This window comes from Poromitra crassiceps, assembly GCF_964638095.1.
Source record: "Poromitra crassiceps genome assembly, chromosome: 20".
NCBI classification, from domain to species: Eukaryota; Metazoa; Chordata; class Actinopteri; order Beryciformes; family Melamphaidae; genus Poromitra; species Poromitra crassiceps.
Window position 1 is genome coordinate 29,082,147 of NC_139637.1, and position 20,795 is coordinate 29,102,941.

The 20,795-nt window shown below is 41.6% G+C and overlaps 1 protein-coding gene across 1 annotated transcript in view; it reads left to right on the top strand.

The window, feature by feature from the left end:
- Positions 1–846: 846 nt before the first annotated feature.
- The window catches only part of LOC310795008 (uncharacterized protein), a gene marked incomplete at both ends in the record, with an annotated part of 49,030 nt that continues 29,081 nt past the window's right edge, over positions 847–20,795 (top strand). Inside the window, 10 exons of the mRNA XM_083657030.1 lie at positions 847–953; positions 5,660–5,775; positions 5,939–6,059; positions 8,319–8,434; positions 8,599–8,722; positions 10,203–10,363; positions 10,544–10,664; positions 14,687–14,847; positions 15,025–15,145; positions 18,408–18,483. Coding sequence (XP_083513156.1) covers positions 847–953; positions 5,660–5,775; positions 5,939–6,059; positions 8,319–8,434; positions 8,599–8,722; positions 10,203–10,363; positions 10,544–10,664; positions 14,687–14,847; positions 15,025–15,145; positions 18,408–18,483 — 1,224 coding nt within the window. The remainder of the gene's footprint in view (positions 954–5,659; positions 5,776–5,938; positions 6,060–8,318; positions 8,435–8,598; positions 8,723–10,202; positions 10,364–10,543; positions 10,665–14,686; positions 14,848–15,024; positions 15,146–18,407; positions 18,484–20,795) is intronic.

The following is a 20,795-nucleotide window of genomic DNA, read 5'->3' on the forward strand; positions in this document are numbered from 1 at the left end:
TACAAGAGCAAGCGAATTAAGCAATGAGTTGAATTCAATCAAAAAGATGCGGAAAGACGGCTGAGTACCTAAAACGTCTGTTTATGAATAAAGAATTTTCCAAATAAAAAACATAGCTTAGAGATTTGTTACTTGTATTGTCATAAGTAAGGGATAATGTATTGTGAGCCGGTGATTACTGGCGAAATAATGACCGACAGGTGAATGATTGAGCCCGACGCGCAGCGGAGGGCTTAATCATTCACCTGAAGGTCATTATTTCCAGTAATCACCGGCTCACTATACATTATCCCGCTTAGAACACGGCCTACAACTAAATCATTCAATAATCTGACAAAAATAATTATTCAAATAGAGTAAGAGTAAAACAGTGGGTAACATTAGAGAGATTCAAAACATGAGAATTTAAATCAGACCAGAATCGCATTGTTATATTACATTGGGGGGAAAAATTTATCAAAGTTGCCTACAGAGCAGACTGTTGCGTTGAGTCATCCGCCTCTCGTCTCTGAGGGCGGGGCTCACTGGGCTGATTTCTCATAAGCCAGCAGTGTTTCACTGAAATCGTGACCACCGTGTGTGACCACAGAGGGGCGCTGATGCACATGTTCTGCACGTTTAGGCACCTGACAGTATCCACCCGGCACTACAGCCAGACGAGGATCTGCTTGAAAATTAAGTCATTCAAGACAAGTGCAAAAATAAATAATGAATGAAGCTTGCGTGTGTGTGTGTGTGTGTGTGTGTGTGTGTGTGTGTGTGTGTGTGTGTGTGTGTGTGTGTGTGTGTGTGTGTGTGTGTGTGTGTGCGTGCGTGCGTGCGTGCGTGTGTTTCTCCTCTCAGAAGATGAGTGTTCGTGTGGAGGAAGAAGTTGGAGCAGAGCCTCCTGACAGCTGTCTGTCTGTGGAGGAGTTTCTACTCTTCAGTCATCAACATGGACCCTCAGACACAAAGTAAGTATGAAGTACTTTGAATGAATGATTTTGGAGCAGATTAAAGGTTTTGAAAAACATAATCTCATACGAATTCCAATCTGATTTTACAAAATCACATTCCAGAAACACAGATTTTATCACGAGGAAGTGGATAGCGTAAACTATTTTGGAATGCTGTTGCAGGACTTGGAAAAATCATTCGATAAAAAACCTAATTGAATCGAAAAAGCAAAATTCTGTCTACTACAATTAAACGCCATTGAGTTTAACCTCTGATGTAGAAATGGTGTTAGGTCCTAACAGGGTGAGAGCAGCTTGTTTCAGATTCAGATTACTTTATTTATCCCAGAGGGGGATTCAGTTCTAAAGCCTATTCAGCCCCGACGTTGACTCAGCGCGCTCAGTCGGACTACATGAGTTTATAACGTGCCAAATTATGCAGGTGCTCAAAGTAGAACATAATAAGCCAAACTATAGATGTGTTCCTATTTGTTGTGTGTTGTATCCAAAGTACTTTCAATGAATGATTTTGGAACAGATTAAGGGGACATTCACACCAAAAGCGTTTTTTTCAGTCAGAACGCTATGAAAATCATGTTGAGAGCGCTTCCATTGTGCACAAAACACAGCGCACGGAGCGTTTCTTTTGTGCTCCGTTTGTTTTCCCCTGCAGTCGCGTGCAGTACAGATCAGAACACAACGACCACAAGGACGGTAGCCAGCTAGTTTTGTCTGTTTGATGTTGTTCACTGTCCACATGAAAGCCAGATTATTGCTAATTCTAAGTCCCTCGGCAGGAGAAAAGGTAGAAGAGGAAAAGACGAGCAGGGCACTTTTCCTCTAATGTTCAACTTTTTTCAGCTTTAAAACGCCCACAGCGCTCCTCCAAAAACAACAGACGCCATCAGCGCTAAACGCCAGGTGCGTTCATTAAAAGAGGAGCACGTTTAGCGCGTCCTTACATAGAGAATGAATTGCAGAAAGAAGCTGGCAGCTCCAAAAACGCTTTTGGTTTGAATGTCCCCTAAAGGTTTTGAAAAACATAATCTCATACGAATTCCAATCTGATTTTACAAAATCACATTCCAGAAACACAGATTTTATCACGAGGAAGTGCATAGCGTAAACAATTTTGGAATGCTGTTGCAGGACTTGGAAAAATCATTCGATGAAAAAAACCTAATTGAATCGAAAAAGCAAAATTCTGTCTACTACAATTAAATGGAAAAATCAAAAAAGTGGTGACAAGGTAGCTCAGCAGGCCAATATAAACAGTAAATAGAAAAAGGGAGCTTCTTGATGCTTATAGAATAATTTAATAAAGAAGTAATGTACAGGTATACTTATTCAGTTAATACAAAGTACATCTTCAAGAAAGGACAAGGGCACAAGGGACGCAATGTGTTTCAACCTCTGGTCTTCGTTGCTACAGCCTGACGAAGACCAGAGGTTGAAACGCGTTGCGTCCCTTGTGCCCTTGTCCTTTCTTGAAGATGTACTTTGTATTAACTGAATAAGTATACCTGTACATTACTTCTTTATTAAATTATTCTATAAGCATCAAGAAGCTCCCTTTTTCTATTTACTACTACAATTAAACGCCATTGAGTTTTGAAAAAAACCTAATTAAATCGAAAAAACAAAATTCTGTCTACTACAATTAAACGCCATTGAGTTTAACCTCTGATGTAGAAATGGTGTTAGGTCCTACTACCTAACAGGGTGAGAGCAGCTTGTTTCAGATTCAGATGACTTAATTTATCCCAGAAGGGCATTCAGTTCTAAAGCCTATTCAGCCCCGACGTTGACTGAGCGTGCTCAGTGGGACTACATGAGATTGTAACGTGCATGACTGCGTCAAAGAGCTGAATGGGAGGGGCCGTCTTTCCTCATTTGTTGCCATGGATACCACTGATGCAAAACCTGGCATCCTGGACACTTATCAACAGACCATGTGATCAAAAACTCCAGATGTCAGAAAAACTGACAATGTGCAACGATGCAAGAAGTTGTGTGTCTTTACTAGAGCTAATGATGATATGTATCAAACATCTGTGTTTGCAGAGGTCAGCAGCACAGGCAGAGAGCAGAGTCTCCAGTACCCAGCTGTCTGTCGATGAAGACTGACCAGTCTAAAGATGATTTTATAGACTTCAGTAATGAATCTGGAAACCTAGACTGTGAGTCTCAATATTATTATCTTTGTATCTAAAATGCATTTCTAAAATGTCCACATTTATTTTTATGAAAATTGGCGGACCCCCTGCAGTACCTCCACGAACCCCCGAGGTCAGTGGTGCCCAATGTTTTTACATTTCAAGTCTACTTTTACATTTTTCAACAGCTTCCCCCCCCACCCGCCAGGGAGCAGAGTCTCCAGTACCCAGCTGTCTGTCGATGAAGACTGACAGGTCTAAAGACAGACCTCCACTCTTCAGTAATGAACCTGGACATTCAGACACAAGGTAAGAGGACTGGTTATACTGCAATGAGGAAATGTTATTTGATATCTTACAGTACTGAGGTGAGCTTGTATTTACAAGGCTGCAAATTAATGCTGAACAAACAATGACTCAAATTAAACAATGAATAATGAAAATTGAAGAAGAGCTAAGTAGGCTACAGATATGGGCTATATCTGGTGAACACAGAGCCCACTAACAGGCCTACAGCTCAGTTCCTGCAGCATATCGTGGACATGACATAGACCCTCAGATACAAAGTAAGACGACTGTTACACTCTAAACTTCATAATAGCCTGAGAACATGCCAAATTATGCAGGTGCTCAAAGTAGAACATAATAAGACAAACTATAGATGTGTTCCTATTTGTTGTGTGTTGTATCCAAAGTACTTTGAATGAATGATTTTGGAACAGATTAAGGGGACATTCACACCCAAAGCATTTTTCTTCAGTAAGAACCCTATGAAAATCATGTTGGGAGCGCTTCCATTGTGCACAAAACACAGCGCACGGAGCGTTTTTTTTGTGCTCCGTTTGTGTCCCCCTGCAGTCGTGTGCAGTACAGATCAGAACACAATGACCACAAGGACGGTAGCCAGCTGGTTTTGTCTGTTTGATGTTGTTCACTGTCAACATGAAAGCCAGATTATTGCCAATTCTGGCAGCAGCGGAGGTTGAAAATCCCTTGGGAGGAGAAAAGGTAGGAGAAGAGGAAAACACGAGCAGGGCGCTTTTCCTCTAATGTTCAACTTTTTTCAGCTTAAAAACGCCCACAGCGCTCCTCCAAAAACAACAGACGCCACCAGCGCTAAACGCTAGGTGCGTTCATTAAAAGAGGAGCACGTTTATCGCTGTATTATTGAGAGCATTCTCACTAGTTCCTTCACTGTATGGTTTGGTAATCTTACTGTTAAGGAGCGAAAATCCTTAAATAGGGTAGTGCGCCTTGCCCGCAAGATAACTGGTGCCAACCTGCCGGCTTTAGAAGAGCTCTATAGCTCCAGACTTCTGTCCCGGGCCTCCAGTATTATCAGGGACCCTGCAGGTCACCCGGCCGCCAGTCTTTTTGAATTACTCCCTCTGGGTAGACGCTACCGCTCCATTAAGTGCTCCACCACTCGCTTTGCGAGAAGCTTCTACCCGAGTGCTGTGCGTAGTCTGAACGATCACAAATCTAAACGGTAGATCTCTGTTTTGTCTAGACCACCTAGACACCTAGACCTCTTTTTTTCTGTTATTTTCTTTTGTATAAGATGTCTTATACTGGTTTCTCATGCAATTAATCCTTGCTTAGGCACTTTACTACTGTGCACTTTATGTCTGATTGTGCACTTTGTTTGTTCCTGCACTTTAATAAGTGAGCTGGATGACTCGGGCCTTTATCCACAGATGTACCTGTCTCATTTTATTGTTTTATTCTCTTATTTTATCTTATTTACTTTTTAAACCTTTTTTATTGTCTATCTTTTTATATGCTCTTTTATGTTGTCATGACTTGTCATATATGTGTTTATGTTTTAAGCTCTTGCACCCCAATTCCAATGTAGTTTCGACTGCAAATGGTAAATAAACTGACTCTGACTCTGACTCTGACTCCTTACATAGAGAATGAATTGCAGAAAGACGCTGGCAGCTCCAAAAACGCTTTTGATCTGAATGTCCCCTAAAGGTTTTGAAAAACATAAACTCATACGAATTCCAATCTGATTTTACAAAATCACATTCCAGAAACACAGATTTTATCACGAGGAAGTGGATAGCGTAAACAATTTTGGAATGCTGTTGCAGGACTTGGAAAAATCATTCAATGAAAAAAACCTAATTAAATTGAAAAAGCAAAATTCTGTCTACTACAATTAAACGCCATTGAGTTTAACCTGTGATCTATAAATGGTGTTAGGTCCTACTACCTAACAGGGTGAGAGCAGCTTGTTTCAGATTCAGATGACTTAATTTATCCCAGAAGGGCATTCAGTTCTAAAGCCTATTCAGCCCCGACGTTGACTGAGCGTGCTCAGTGGGACCACATGAGTTTGTAACGTGCATGACTGCATCAAAGAGCTGAGTGGGAGGGGCCTTCTTTCCTCATTTGTTGCCGTGGATACCACTGATGCAAAACCTGGCATCCTGGACACTTATCAACAGACCATGTGATCAAAAACTCCACATGTCAGAAAAACTGACAATGTGCAACGATGCAAGAAGTTGTGTGTCTTTACTAGAGCTAATGATGATATGTATCAAACATCTGTGTTTGCAGAGGTCAGCAGCACAGGCAGAGAGCAGAGTCTCCAGTACCCAGCTGTCTGTCGATGAAGAGTGACCAGTCTAAAGATGATTTTATAGACTTCAGTAATGAATCTGGAAACCTAGACTGTGAGTCTCAATATTATTATCTTTGTATCTAAAATGCATTTCTAAAATGTCCACATTTATTTTTATTAAATTGGCGGACCCCCTGCAGTACCTCCACGAACCCCCGAGGTCAGTGGTGCCCAATGTTTTTACATTTCAAGTCTACTTTTACATTTTTCAACAGCTTCCCCCCCCACCCGCCAGGGAGCAGAGTCTCCAGTACCCAGCTGTCTGTCTATGAAGACTGACAGGTCTAAAGACAGACCTCCACTCTTCAGTAATGAACCTGGACATTCAGACACAAGGTAAGAGGACTGGTTATACTGCAATGAGGAAATGTTATTTGATATCTTACAGTATTGAGGTGAGCTTGTATTTACAACGCTGCAAATTAATGCTGAACAAACAATGACTCAAATTAAACAATGAATAATGAAAATTGAAGAAGAGCTAAGTAGGCTACAGATATGGGCTATATCTGGTGAACACAGAGCCCACTAACAGGCCTACAGCTCAGTTCCTGCAGCATATCGTGGACATGACATAGACCCTCAGACACAAAGTAAGACGACTGTTACACTCTAAACTTCATAATAGCCTGAGAACGTGCCAAATTATGCAGGTGCTCAAAGTAGAACATAATAAGACAAACTATAGATGTGTTCCTATTTGTTGTGTGTTGTATCCAAAGTACTTTGAATTAATGATTTTGGAACAGATTAAGGGGACATTCACACCCAAAGCATTTTTCTTCAGTAAGAACCCTATGAAAATCATGTTGGGAGCGCTTCCATTGTGCACAAAACACAGCGCACGGAGCGTTTTTTTTGTGCTCCGTTTGTGTCCCCCTGCAGTCGTGTGCAGTACAGATCAGAACACAACGACCACAAGGACGGTAGCCAGCTGGTTTTGTCTGTTTGATGTTGTTCACTGTCAACATGAAAGCCAGATTATTGCCAATTCTGGCAGCAGCGGAGGTTGAAAATCCCTTGGGAGGAGAAAAGGTAGGAGAAGAGGAAAACACGAGCAGGGCGCTTTTCCTCTAATGTTCAACTTTTTTCAGCTTAAAAACGCCCACAGCGCTCCTCCAAAAACAACAGACGCCACCAGCGCTAAACGCTAGGTGCGTTCATTAAAAGAGGAGCACGTTTATCGCTGTATTATTGAGAGCATTCTCACTAGTTCCTTCACTGTATGGTTTGGTAATCTTACTGTTAAGGAGCGAAAATCCTTAAATAGGGTAGTGCGCCTTGCCCGCAAGATAACTGGTGCCAACCTGCCGGCTTTAGAAGAGCTCTATAGCTCCAGACTTCTGTCCCGGGCCTCCAGTATTATCAGGGACCCTGCAGGTCACCCGGCCGCCAGTCTTTTTGAATTACTCCCTCTGGGTAGACGCTACCGCTCCATTAAGTGCTCCACCACTCGCTTTGCGAGAAGCTTCTACCCGAGTGCTGTGCGTAGTCTGAACGATCACAAATCTAAACGGTAGATCTCTGTTTTGTCTAGACCACCTAGACACCTAGACCTCTTTTTTTCTGTTATTTTCTTTTGTATAAGATGTCTTATACTGGTTTCTCATGCAATTAATCCTTGCTTAGGCACTTTACTACTGTGCACTTTATGTCTGATTGTGCACTTTGTTTGTTCCTGCACTTTAATAAGTGAGCTGGATGACTCGGGCCTTTATCCACAGATGTACCTGTCTCATTTTATTGTTTTATTCTCTTATTTTATCTTATTTACTTTTTAAACCTTTTTTATTGTCTATCTTTTTATATGCTCTTTTATGTTGTCATGACTTGTCATATATGTGTTTATGTTTTAAGCTCTTGCACCCCAATTCCAATGTAGTTTCGACTGCAAATGGTAAATAAACTGACTCTGACTCTGACTCTGACTCCTTACATAGAGAATGAATTGCAGAAAGACGCTGGCAGCTCCAAAAACGCTTTTGATCTGAATGTCCCCTAAAGGTTTTGAAAAACATAAACTCATACGAATTCCAATCTGATTTTACAAAATCACATTCCAGAAACACAGATTTTATCACGAGGAAGTGGATAGCGTAAACAATTTTGGAATGCTGTTGCAGGACTTGGAAAAATCATTCAATGAAAAAAACCTAATTAAATTGAAAAAGCAAAATTCTGTCTACTACAATTAAACGCCATTGAGTTTAACCTCTGATGTAGAAATGGTGTTAGGTCCTACTACCTAACAGGGTGAGAGCAGCTTGTTTCAGATTCAGATGACTTAATTTATCCCAGAAGGGCATTCAGTTCTAAAGCCTATTCAGCCCCGACGTTGACTGAGCGTGCTCAGTGGGACCACATGAGTTTGTAACGTGCATGACTGCATCAAAGAGCTGAGTGGGAGGGGCCTTCTTTCCTCATTTGTTGCCGTGGATACCACTGATGCAAAACCTGGCATCCTGGACACTTATCAACAGACCATGTGATCAAAAACTCCAGATGTTAGAAAAACTGACAATGTGCAACGATGCAAGAAGTTGTGTGTCTTTACTAGAGCTAATGATGATATGTATCAAACATTTGTGTTTGCAGAGGTCAGCACCACATGCAGAGAGCAGAGTCTCCAGTACCCAGCTGTCTGTCTATGAAGACTGACTGGTCTAAAGATGATTTTATAGACTTCAGTAATGAATCTGGAAACCTAGACTGTGAGTCTCAATATTATTATCTTTGTATCTAAAATGCATTTCTAAAATGTCCACATTTATTTTTATGAAAATTGGCGGACCTCCTGCAGTACCTCCACGAACCCCCGAGGTCAGTGGTGCCCAATGTTTTTACATTTCAAGTCTACTTTTACATTTTTCAACAGCTTCCCCCCCCACCCGCCAGAGAGCAGAGTCTCCAGTACCCAGCTGTCTGTCGATGAAGACTGACAGGTCTAAAGACAGACCTCCACTCTTCAGTAATGAACCTGCTGGACCTTCAGAGACAAGGTAAGAGGACTGGTTATACTGCAATGAGGAAATGTTATTTGATATCTTAAGTACTGAGGTGAGCTTGTATTTACAAGGCTGCAAATAAATGCTGAACAAACATTGCCTCAAATTAAACAATGCGTAATTAAAATTGAAGAACAGCTAAGTAGGCTACAGATATGGGCTATATCTGGTGAACACAGAGCCCACTAACAGGCCTACAGCTCAGTTCCTGCAGCATATCGTGGACATGACATAGACCCTCAGATACAAAGTAAGATGACTGTTAGTCTAAACTTCATAATAGCCTGAGAACATGCCAAATTATGCAGGTGCTCAAAGTAGAACATAATAAGACAAACTATAGATGTGTTCCTATTTGTTGTGTGTTGTATCCAAAGTACTTTGAATGAATGATTTTGGAACAGATTAAGGGGACATTCACACCCAAAGCATTTTTCTTCAGTAAGAACCCTATGAAAATCATGTTGGGAGCGCTTCCATTGTGCACAAAACACAGCGCACGGAGCGTTTTTTTTGTGCTCCGTTTGTGTCCCCCTGCAGTCGTGTGCAGTACAGATAAGAACACAACGACCACAAGGACGGTAGCCAGCTGGTTTTGTCTGTTTGATGTTGTTCACTGTCAACACGAGAGCCAGATTATTGCCAATTCTGGCAGCAGCGGAGGTTGAAAATCCCTCGGGAGGAGAAAAGGTAGGAGAAGAGGAAAAGACGAGCAGGGCGCTTTTCCTCTAATGTTCAACTTTTTCAGCTTAAAAACGCCCACAGCGCTCCTCCAAAAACAACAGACGCCACCAGCGCTAAACGCCAGGTGCATTCATTAAAAGAGGAGCACGTTTAGCGCGTCCTTACATAGAGAATTAATTACAGAAAGGCGCTGGCAGCTCCAAAAACGCTTTTGATCTGAATGTCCCCTAAAGGTTTTGAAAAAAATAATCTCATACGAATTCCAATCAGATTTTACAAAATCACATTCCAGAAACACAGATTTGATCACGAGGAAGTAGATAGCGTAAACAATTTTGGAATGCTGTTGCAGGACTTGAATCGAAAAAGCAAAATTCTGTCTACTGCAATGAAACACCATTGAGTTTAACCTGTAATCTATAAATGGTGTTAGGTCCTAACAGGGTGAGAGCAGCTTGTTTCAGATTCAGATGACTTTATTTATCCCAGAAGGGCATTCAGTTCTAAAGCCTATTCAGCCCCGACATTGACTGACTGAGCGTGCTCAGTGGGACCACATGAGTTTGTAACGTGCAGGACTGCATCAAAGAGCTGAATGGGAGGGGCCTTCTTTCCTCATTTGTTGCCGTGGTTACCACTGATGCAAAACCTGGCATCCTGGACACTTATCAACAGACCATGTGATCAAAAACTCCAGATGACAGAAAAACTGACAATGTGCAACGATGCAAGAAGTTGTGTGTCTTTACTAGAACTAATGATGATATGTATCAAACATCTGTGTTTGCAGAGGTCAGCACCACAGGCAGAGGGCAGAGTCTCCAGTACCCAGCTGTCTGTCTATGAAGAGTGACTGGTCTAAAGACAATCCTCCAGAGTTCAGTAATGAACCTGGGAAAAAAGACCAAAAAAGGATTAAAAAAAGAAAGAACATGGACCTTCAGACACAAGGTAAGAGGACTGGTTAGACTGTGAGTCAATATTATTATTTTTGTCTAAAATGCATTTCTAAAATTTCCACATTTATTTTGATGAAAATTGGCAGACCCCCTGCAGTACCTCCACGAACCCCCGAGGTCAGTGGTGCCAAATGTTTTTACATTTCAAATCTACTTTTACATTTTTCAACAGCTCCCCCCCCCACCCGCCAGAGAGCAGAGTCTCCAGTACCCAGCTGTCTGTCGATGAAGACTGACAGGTCTAAAGACAGACCTCCACTCTTCAGTAATGAACCTGGACCTTCAGACACAAAGTAAGAGGACTGGTTATACTGCAATGAGGAAATGTTATTTGATATCTTAGAGTACTGAGGTGAGCTTGTATTTACAAGGCTGCAAATTATTGCTGAACAAACATTGACTCAAATTAAACAATGTGTAATTAAAATTGAAGAACAGCTAAGTAGGCTACAGATATGGGCTATATCTGGTGAACACAGAGCCCACTAACAGGCCTACAGCTCAGTTCCTGCAGCATATCGTGGACATGACATAGACCCTCAGATACAAAGTAAGATGACTGTTACACTCTAAACTTCATAATAGCCTGAGAACGTGCCAAATTATGCAGGTGCTCAAAGTAGAACATAATAAGCCAAACTATAGATGTGTTCCTATTTGTTGTGTGTTGTATCCAAAGTACCCTATAATGAATGCTTTTGGAACAGATTAACACATTGAGTGCCAGCGACGCCATATGGCGTCAGGAGAAATTTACCGTAGGCTGCCAGCGACGCCAAATGGCGACAATAACTCCAAATTCATATTTTGACGGGGGGATGTCGATCTAAGCCTCTTACATCGCCTCTTACAATATGGGAGGTATTGAATGTGTCTAACCTATTTTACAGAACCCTTAGGTGGCGACAGTCCTCTCCAGATTAGAGAACGGCCAGGAGAAAAGAGAGAAGAACTCATGAGGAAACGGAAATCGCAATGATATGCATGAAGCGTGCATAACATTAGCTGTGCCTGTGAACAGCAGTCATCTGCTGCCACAATTGAGCCCCTACCGTGTCCGCTGCGATAGTCCATCCATATGATTTAGTTTCCTGACACGGCGACACCAGCTCTTTCTGAAAAGTTACATTATTCTCAGCTGGGAGCTGGCGACACGCTGTAAAAAAGCGGGGGGATCCAGCGGACTTTTCAGTGCAGATCAAACAGAGCAAACGCAGCAGAGACACTCCTCCCACCACGGAGGAGGAGGAGGGGGGGGGGGGGGGGGGGGGCACGCAGGGCACTACAGCATACAACCATTGAAAGGAAACACAGACCCAGACAGCATCGAGCCGATGCATAGAGAGCAAACAAGCTAGAATAGGCTATCTGATGCCCACCAGCAGTAAATCAAGACCAGCAAGAAGGTGTAGGGTCTGCGCACGCAGGTTCTTTTCAAGAAAATAAAACAATGCAGGAAATTTTGTGTTTGAATATTGTTATAATGTTACACAAAAAATGAAAGTTTAGAATGTGTAGTTTCATCCAGAAAAAAAAAAAGTTGATATCTTCTTTCTTTGTGGAAATATGGACTTTTATATCCAGCATGACCCCATGAAAGTGAGCATTTTGATGTTAGACCAAGCTGTTTACTAATAATTGTAGAAAATAAACAACACATTCTTTTGACATACTTTTTCCCGCAGGTAAACTAGACATTCTAACCTTTCATTTCAGCTATAGCATTTTGTTCAACTCAAAGCAGAATTCATTCTGTCGCCTTTCTAACATAAAGATGTGATTATCTCAGAAACTAATTTCAGCATGCTCTTTTCGGTCGAAAACACTCTTTTTCAGAGGGGTGTATTTCCAAAATGGAACGGTTTATAAACACACTTTTTTTTTAAAATGAAACAGAAGGGTTCAAAGTTTCATTGAGGCTATTGGTTGTCCATATAAGAGGAACACAAAAAATGATATGGCTATATTAAAATGCATTGCGGCCTATGTGGCACAGTACAGCAACCTTTTGCCCAAGGGCCGTGGCACTCAAAGTGTTAAGGGGACATTCACACCAAAAGCGTTTTTTTTAGTCAGAACGCTATGAAAATCATGTTGAGAGCGCTTCCATTGTGCACAAAACACAGCGCACGGAGCGGTATTTGTGCTCCGTTTGTTTTCCCCTGTAGTCGCTCGCGTGCAGTACAGATCAGAACACAACGACCACAAGGACGGTAGCCAGCTGGTTTTGTCTGTTTGATGTTGTTCACTGTCAACACGAAAGCCAGATTATTGCCAATTCTGGCAGCCGTGGAGGTTGAAAATCCCTCAGGAGGAGAAAAGGTAGGAGAAGAGGAAAAGACGAGCAGCGCGCTTTTCCTCTAATGTTCAACATTTTTCAGCTTTAAAACGCCCACAGCGCTCCTCCAAAAACAACAGACACCACCAGCGCTGAAACGCCAGGTGCGTTCATTAAAAGAGGAGCACGTTTAGCGCATCCTTACATAGAGAATTAATTACAGAAAGACGCTGGCAGCTCCAAAAACGCTTTTGGTCTGAATGTCCCCTAAAGGTTTTGAAAAACATAATCTCATACGAATTCCAATCTGATTTTACAAAATCACATTCCAGAAACACAGATTTGATCACGAGGAAGTGGATAGCGTAAACTATTTTGGAATGCTGTTGCAGGACTTGGAAAAATCATTCAATGAAAAAAACCTAATTGAATCGAAAAAGCAAAATTCTCTCTACTACAATTAAACGCCATTGAGTTTAACCTCTGATGTAGAAATGGTGTTAGGTCCTACAACCTAACAGGGTGAGAGCAGCTTGTTTCAGATTCAGATTACTTTATTTATACCAGAAGGGAATTCAGTTCTAAAGCTACCCGGCCCCGACGTTGACTGAGCGCGCTCAGTGGGACCACATGAGAGATGAGATGAGATGATGAGATAAACTTTATTGTCACTACATGGTACAAGTATCACGAGCGAAATTCTGCTTGGTTCCCTCTCAGAGTCGGAGAGCAAAACCGGGACGCCATAGAACAGCGTCAGCAATTTGGATTGGACAAAGCATTTAAATGAAATAACTCAGAAATCACATTATTACTAATTTGAAGAGTAATAAAGGCACACTTCAATATTATACAATACAAATACATTTGTTGTAAGTGTACAGGATTACCAGCAAAGACAACCCACACCACGACACCAAGGAGGCTGCCATTACAGCGCCAGCTTGGTTCGTGGGAGGGGTGGGGGGGGGGGGATGTTGCAAAAGCGGGGGGAAGTTGCTGAAGGCGGGGGGTGGGGTTTAGGGGAGGGGGGCGGGAGGGGGGGGGGTTGGGGGAGTGCGTGCGTGACCATGTGTGTTGGCCTATGAGTCCTTAGGGTCCATGAGTGTGTGTGTGTGTAGGTCTGAGCCCCCTCCAGCTGAAACACAGCGTTGCTGTGGAGATGGCCTCGGTCTTTTCAGTCCAAAAGTCAGGTGTCAGATGACAGGGCGGGGGGGGGGGGGGTGAATGTTGAAACGCAGGTCCAGTCGAGACTTCTGGAGAGTTTTGCTGCTAGTGTCCTTGACGGCTATAGCAGGTGGGGGTGGGGGGGCAGATTAAATCAGATGTTTGGGTTTCCCCGGTGGGTGCAGCGATCAACAACATTCCTCACACGAGTCAGTCCTGGTCCTCAATTTTAAACACTTCGGCGCAGCGGCAGTGATATCTCCCAGAAGTAATCAATTTTTACGATTCAGATCAGAAATCGCAACAGTCCGAGTACTCACTGCCCCGCTCATCTCGTTTATCATGACGTGCAGCCTAGGGTCAATGACTGCCGTCTTCCCGTATCCCGCGGCGAAGGTCCCGTCTGGGCAGAGGGGGGGGGGGGGGTTCCCCGTTCCCCGTTCCCCGGACCCCACAATAATTTTGTCGATTGCGTTGAGAGACCAGCCATATAATCCATATTTGTAGTTTCGAAGAGACAAATGCAAGATTGGCTCCGGGTAGCAGAAGCAGAGGGATAGGGAGGGAGAAGGGAAGGAAGTAGGAGTGGGAGACGAGGAGAAATGCAACCGCCTCCGTTGGCAGCTTGTCCAGGAAAGTGAGTTTATAACGTGCAGGACTGCATCAAAGAGCTGAGTGGGAGGGGCCTTCTTTCCTCATTTGTTGCCGTGGTTACCACTGATGCAAAACCTGGCATCCTGGACACTTATCAACAGACCATGTGATCAAAAACTCCAGATGACAGAAAAACTGACAATGTGCAACGATGCAAGAAGTTGTGTGTCTTTACTAGAGCTAATGATGATATGTATCAAACATCTGTGTTTGCAGAGGTCAGCACCACAGGCAGAGAGCAGAGTCTCCAGTACCCAGCTGTCTGTCTATGAAGAGTGACTGGTCTAAAGACAATCCTCCAGAGTTCAGTAATGAACCTGGAAAAAAAGACCAAAAAAGGATTAAAAAAAGAAAGAACATGGACCTTCAGACACAAGGTAAGAGGACTGGTTAGACTGTGAGTCAATATTATTTTTGTCTAAAATGCATTTCTAAAATTTCCACATTTATTTTGATGAAAATTGGCAGACCCCCTGCAGTACCTCCACGAACCCCCGAGGTCAGTGGTGCCAAATGTTTTTACATTTCAAATCTACTTTTACATTTTTCAACAGCTCCCCCCCCCACCCGCCAGAGAGCAGAGTCTCCAGTACCCAGCTGTCTGTCGATGAAGACTGACAGGTCTAAAGACAGACCTCCACTCTTCAGTAATGAACCTGGACCTTCAGACACAAGGTAAGAGGACTGGTTATATATATATATATATATATATATATTGTGAAATTCATATTCGATATTGTGAAATTCAATATCGCCCCAGACACACAAAGCCGACAGTCGGTCGTCAGCCATGTCTGGGCATCTGTCGCTCTAGTATTTGCGGTGTGTCCCACACCGTTCGCTCTAGTCAGCTTTTCGGCGGCTTTCAACATTCAACATTTTGAATCAGCGTCTGGTCGTTGGTGAGAGAAATCACTCTGATTGGCTGGTCAGGGGTAGAGAAATCACTCTGATTGGCTGGTCAGCGGTAGAGAAACACACAAAAGCTCTGCTCATTTTCCAACTTCATCTCATTTGATCATTCCAATACAGGGATATTTTCACGACGTGACTTTGGGAAAGTCTATCGCCTGTCGCTGCATGAGACCCATTTACGGTAGTGTTGTTTCTCCTTATTATTCAACTCTGCCTCTTCCTTTAAAAGACCAGACAAGGCCTGACAACACAACAATATATATATATATATATATATATATATATATATATATATATATATATATATATATATATATATATATATATATATATATATATTAGAGCCCGACCGATATATCGTATCGGCCGATATGGTGCGCCGATATTGCCGTTTTTTTTTTTTATAGTTATAGACAGCATGTTGTGTATATTTGATATTTTTTCTTAACTATTTGTTCTATTGTGTTTTTGTATTTCTAGTTATTTATAATTATTAAATTCCCAGTTAAGTTTACTGTTTCATTGCATTGAGTTTATTAATAAGCTGTAAAATATCCTGCCTACATTACATATTTCAATTCATGTCAACTCATATCTTTGTCTGAAGTGGTGCCTCCTCTGGTCTGTTCGGAGGGAGGGGAACTGGTTGGAATAGCGTGATCCTCCCACGTGCTATGTCCTACCGGTGAAGCTTCCTCTGTCAGGTGAAAAGAAGCGGCTGGCTAACTGCCCATGTGGAAGCATGGAGCCAGTTTTCGGCTCTCCCCAGATCGGCAGAGGGTGGAGCAGCAACCAGGATAAATAAATAAAAAATTAGCACTAATGGGGGATAAAAATTCGATAAAAAAAAATATATATATCGGTATCGGAATTTTTTTACTCCCTAATATCGGTCGGGTTCTAATATATATATATATGTATATATATATATATATATATATATATATATATATATATATATATATAAAAGACCAGACAAGGCCTGACAACACAACAATATATATTTATTAGGGCTGTCAAAGTTAACGCTATAATAACGCGTTAACGCAAATTCCTTTTAACGCCACTATTTTTTTTACGCGCGATTAACGCATGCACTTTCTGTGATGTTTGCGCCTTGGTCCGCCCCGTAGTTTTGGAAATCAGGAAGTAGCCTCCTAAAGCAGAAATAAATCTCCGTGAGGAGCAGAAAAGGAGGAAGAAAAGGGTATAAAATGGCAAGTTCCGCTTCAAGTAGGGTGCGCAGATGTCCTGCTTTGTGCGGGACTGCACAGCATTTACATGACTTCACACGTCCTGCAAACTGAGAAGATGTCCGAGACAGTGAGAGAGAGAGAGAGAGAGGCGGGGAGAGAGCGAGGCAGGGAGAGAGCCATGCCTCGCTCACAAGCTGCAGCTCGTTAACTAGTCTCGCCAGCGAGACTACTTGTTAGCAGACTGACACTGCAGTCTCAGAGATGCGTAAGTATTCTAACTACAGTGTAGCAATAATAACAATAGCCTACCAAAGGCCAATTACATACTAATATGATACTACCCATATTCTTTGCACAAACACAAAGCTCTCCTATGTTATTCCACACAATTAAAGACAGCCTCAAATCTTAACAGCATCCAGTCTTTGAGATTTAGTTTGCCGATATTTACTGTAGTCTTCACTAGCCTACTACATTGCTGCTATATTACAAAATACATTTATAAATGCCATTCTAAGCTGTGCTCTTAGTTTGTTTTGTTCAGATGAACCAGTAGGCTAATTATGCAGCCTACTACAGTAGCCTATAATGCTTCTACTTCACTATACAGTATGGTTCAGCATGCAGCTTGAGGTTATTCTGAAGAATATTCTGGACAGTATTTGTCATTGTTCCAATAATAATAAACATATCCGCATAAAGCAAACATATTCGTCTACTCCCATGTTGATAAGAGTATTACAAACTTGAAATATATCGGTTTAAGATAGATTTAGAACAGATCAAAAATTGTGTGATTAATTTGCGATTAATCGTGATTAACTATGGACAATCATGCGATTAATCGCGATTAAATATTTTAATCGATTGACAGCCCCGGCCCGTATATATATTGTTGTGTTGTCAGGCCTTGTCTGGTCTTTTTCTTCCTGAAAACATGCGACAAGTAAAAAAGATGTGGTTAAGATTAGGGTTAGGATTTTCTAATCTAACCACGACCACACCCAAACCCTAACCCTAACCACATTGTTGTACTTGCCTAAATCTAAAAATGTGTGTGGTTAGGGAAGGGCTTCTACTCATGAGTCCAGACAGGCAGCTTGCAGGCAAGTGTTGGCTAAGCCTTGGCCGAGGAGCTCTTTACCTGAGATGATTTTCAGCCTAGCGACCAGGACCAGCCCCAGCAGCAGCTTAGCTACCAGGACCAGCCCCAGCAGCAGCTTAGCTACCAGGACCAGCACCAGCAGCAGCCTAGCTACCGGCTGAACCACCAGCAGTCTGTGTGCCTGCCTCTCCTGAACGGACGAACCTGTGAAGAGCCCATGCTGATTGTCTTCTTCATAAAGACACAGATACCTTCACAATGTTCATAATGTGTTTCTCTCAGGATGCAGCAGGAGAGAGCAGACTCCCCTGAGCCCAGCGGTGTGTCCATGAAGAGTGACCGGTCTATGGGTCTCCCTTTTAACTTCAAAGATGGACAGCAGTCTACTGACCAGAGGTATTTATTTGAAACTGATGATCACAACAGATGATGTTGTCAGATTCACAGTTATCAGATGTAGAATTGGTCAGATCCTTCATCACATCCAATCAGAGCAGCATTCACACAGTTGAGTTCATTGTGTGTGTGTGTGTGCGTGTGTGTGTGTGTGTGTGTGTGTGTGTGTGTGTGTGTCTGTGTCTGTGTGTGTGTGTGTGTGTGTGTGTGTGTGTGTGTGTGTGTGTGTGTGTGTGTCTGTGTCTGTGTGTGTGTGTGTGTGTGTGTGTGTGTGTGTGTGTGTGTGTGTATGTGTATGACCTCATACATCATGTCTTCTCAACAGAGTTGAGGAGAGGTCAGAGGTTTCCAGTGGCCAGTCTGCCCAGGAGCATCAAACAGACCTGGAGTCCATATTTACGGTGTGAAAAGAAATAACACATTTTACTTCAGCTACACACAAAAACACCTTGTACTTCACCATCAAGTGAAATTCACCTGTTACAAAAAGGACAAAGGCTACTGTATCACGACTAGTTATGATAGTTAGAAGTTACTAAGTTATGCCTAACATCACAGCTAGTTATTATGGTTAGGAGTTACTAAGTTATGACTAACATCATGGCTAGTTATTATGGTTAGGAGTTACTAAGTTATGCCTAACATCACAGCTAGTCATTATGGTTAGGAGTTACTAAGTTATGCCTAACATCACAGCTAGTTATTATGGTTAGGAGTTACTAAGTTATGCCTAACATCACAGCTAGTCATTATGGTTAGGACTTACTAAGTTATGCCTAACATCACAGCTAGTTATTATGGTTAGAAGTTACTAAGTTATGCCTAACATCACAGCTAGTTATTATGGTTAGGAGTTACTAAGTTATGCCTAACATCACAGCTAGTTATTATGGTTAGGAGTTACTAAGTTATGCCTAACATCACAGCTAGTTATTATGGTTAGGAGTTACTAAGTTATGCCCAACATCACAGCTAGTTATTATGGTTAGGAGTTACTAAGTTATGCCTAACATCACAGCTAGTTATTATGGTTAGGAGTTACTAAGTTATGCCCAACATCACAGCTAGTTATTATGGTTAGGAGTTACTAAGTTATGCCTAACATCACAGCTAGTTATTATGGTTAGGAGTTACTAAGTTATGCCCAACATCACAGCTAGTTATTATGGTTAGGAGTTACTAAGTTATGCCTAACATCACAGCTAGTTATTATGGTTAGGAGTTACTAAGTTATGCCTAACATCACAGCTAGTTATTATGGTTAGGAGTTACTAAGTTATGCCTAACATCACAGCTAGTTATTATGGTTAGGAGTTACTAAGTTATGCCTAACATCACAGCTAGTTATTATGGTTAGGAGTTACTAAGTTATGCCTAACATCACAGCTAGTTATTATGGTTAGGAGTTACTAAGTTATGCCTAACATCACAGCTAGTTATTATGGTTAGGAGTTACTAAGTTATGCCCAACATCACAGCTAGTTATTATGGTTAGGAGTTACTAAGTTATGCCTAACATCACAGCTAGTTATTATGGTTAGGAGTTACTAAGTTATGCCCAACATCACAGCTAGTTATTATGGTTAGGAGTTACTAAGTTATGCCCAACATCACAGCTAGTTATTATGGTTAGGAGTTACTAAGTTATGCCCAACATCACAGCTAGTTATTATGGTTAGGAGTTACTAAGTTATGCCCAACATCACAGCTAGTTATTATGGTTAGGAGTTACTAAGTTATGCCTAACATCACAGCTAGTTATTATGGTTAGGAGTTACTAAGTTATGCCTAACATCACAGCTAGTTATTATGGTTAGGAGTTACTAAGTTATGCCTAACATCACAGCTAGTTATTATGGTTAGGAGTTACTAAGTTATGCCTAACATCACAGCTAGTTATTATGGTTAGGAGTTACTAAGTTATGCCTAACATCACAGCTAGTTATTATGGTTAGAAGTTACTAAGTTATGCCTAACATCACAGCTAGTTATTATGGTTAGGAGTTACTAAGTTATGCCTAACATCACAGCTAGTTATTATGGTTAGGAGTTACTAAGTTATGCCTAACATCACAGCTAGTTATTATGGTTAGGAGTTACTAAGTTATGCCCAACATCACAGCTAGTTATTATGGTTAGGAGTTACTAAGTTATGCCCAACATCACAGCTAGTTATTATGGTTAGAAGTTACTAAGTTATGCCTAACATCACAGCTAGTTATTATGGTTAGGAGTTACTAAGTTATGCCTAACATCACAGCTAGTTATTATGGTTAGGAGTTACTAAGTTATGCCCAACATCACAGCTAGTTATTATGGTTAGGAGTTACTAAGTTATGCCTAACATCACAGCTAGTTATTATGGTTAGGAGTTACTAAGTTATGCCCAACATCACAGCTAGTTATTATGGTTAGGAGTTACTAAGTTATGCCTAACATCACAGCTAGTCATTATGGTTAGAAGTTACTAAGTTATGCCTAACATCACAGCTAGTTATTATGGTTAGGAGTTACTAAGTTATGCCTAACATCACAGCTAGTTATTATGGTTAGGAGTTACTAAGTTATGCCTAACATCACAGCTAGTCATTATGGTTAGGAGTTACTAAGTTATGCCTAACATCACAGCTAGTTATTATGGTTAGGAGTTACTAAGTTATGCCCAACATCACAGCTAGTTATTATGGTTAGGAGTTACTAAGTTATGCCTAAC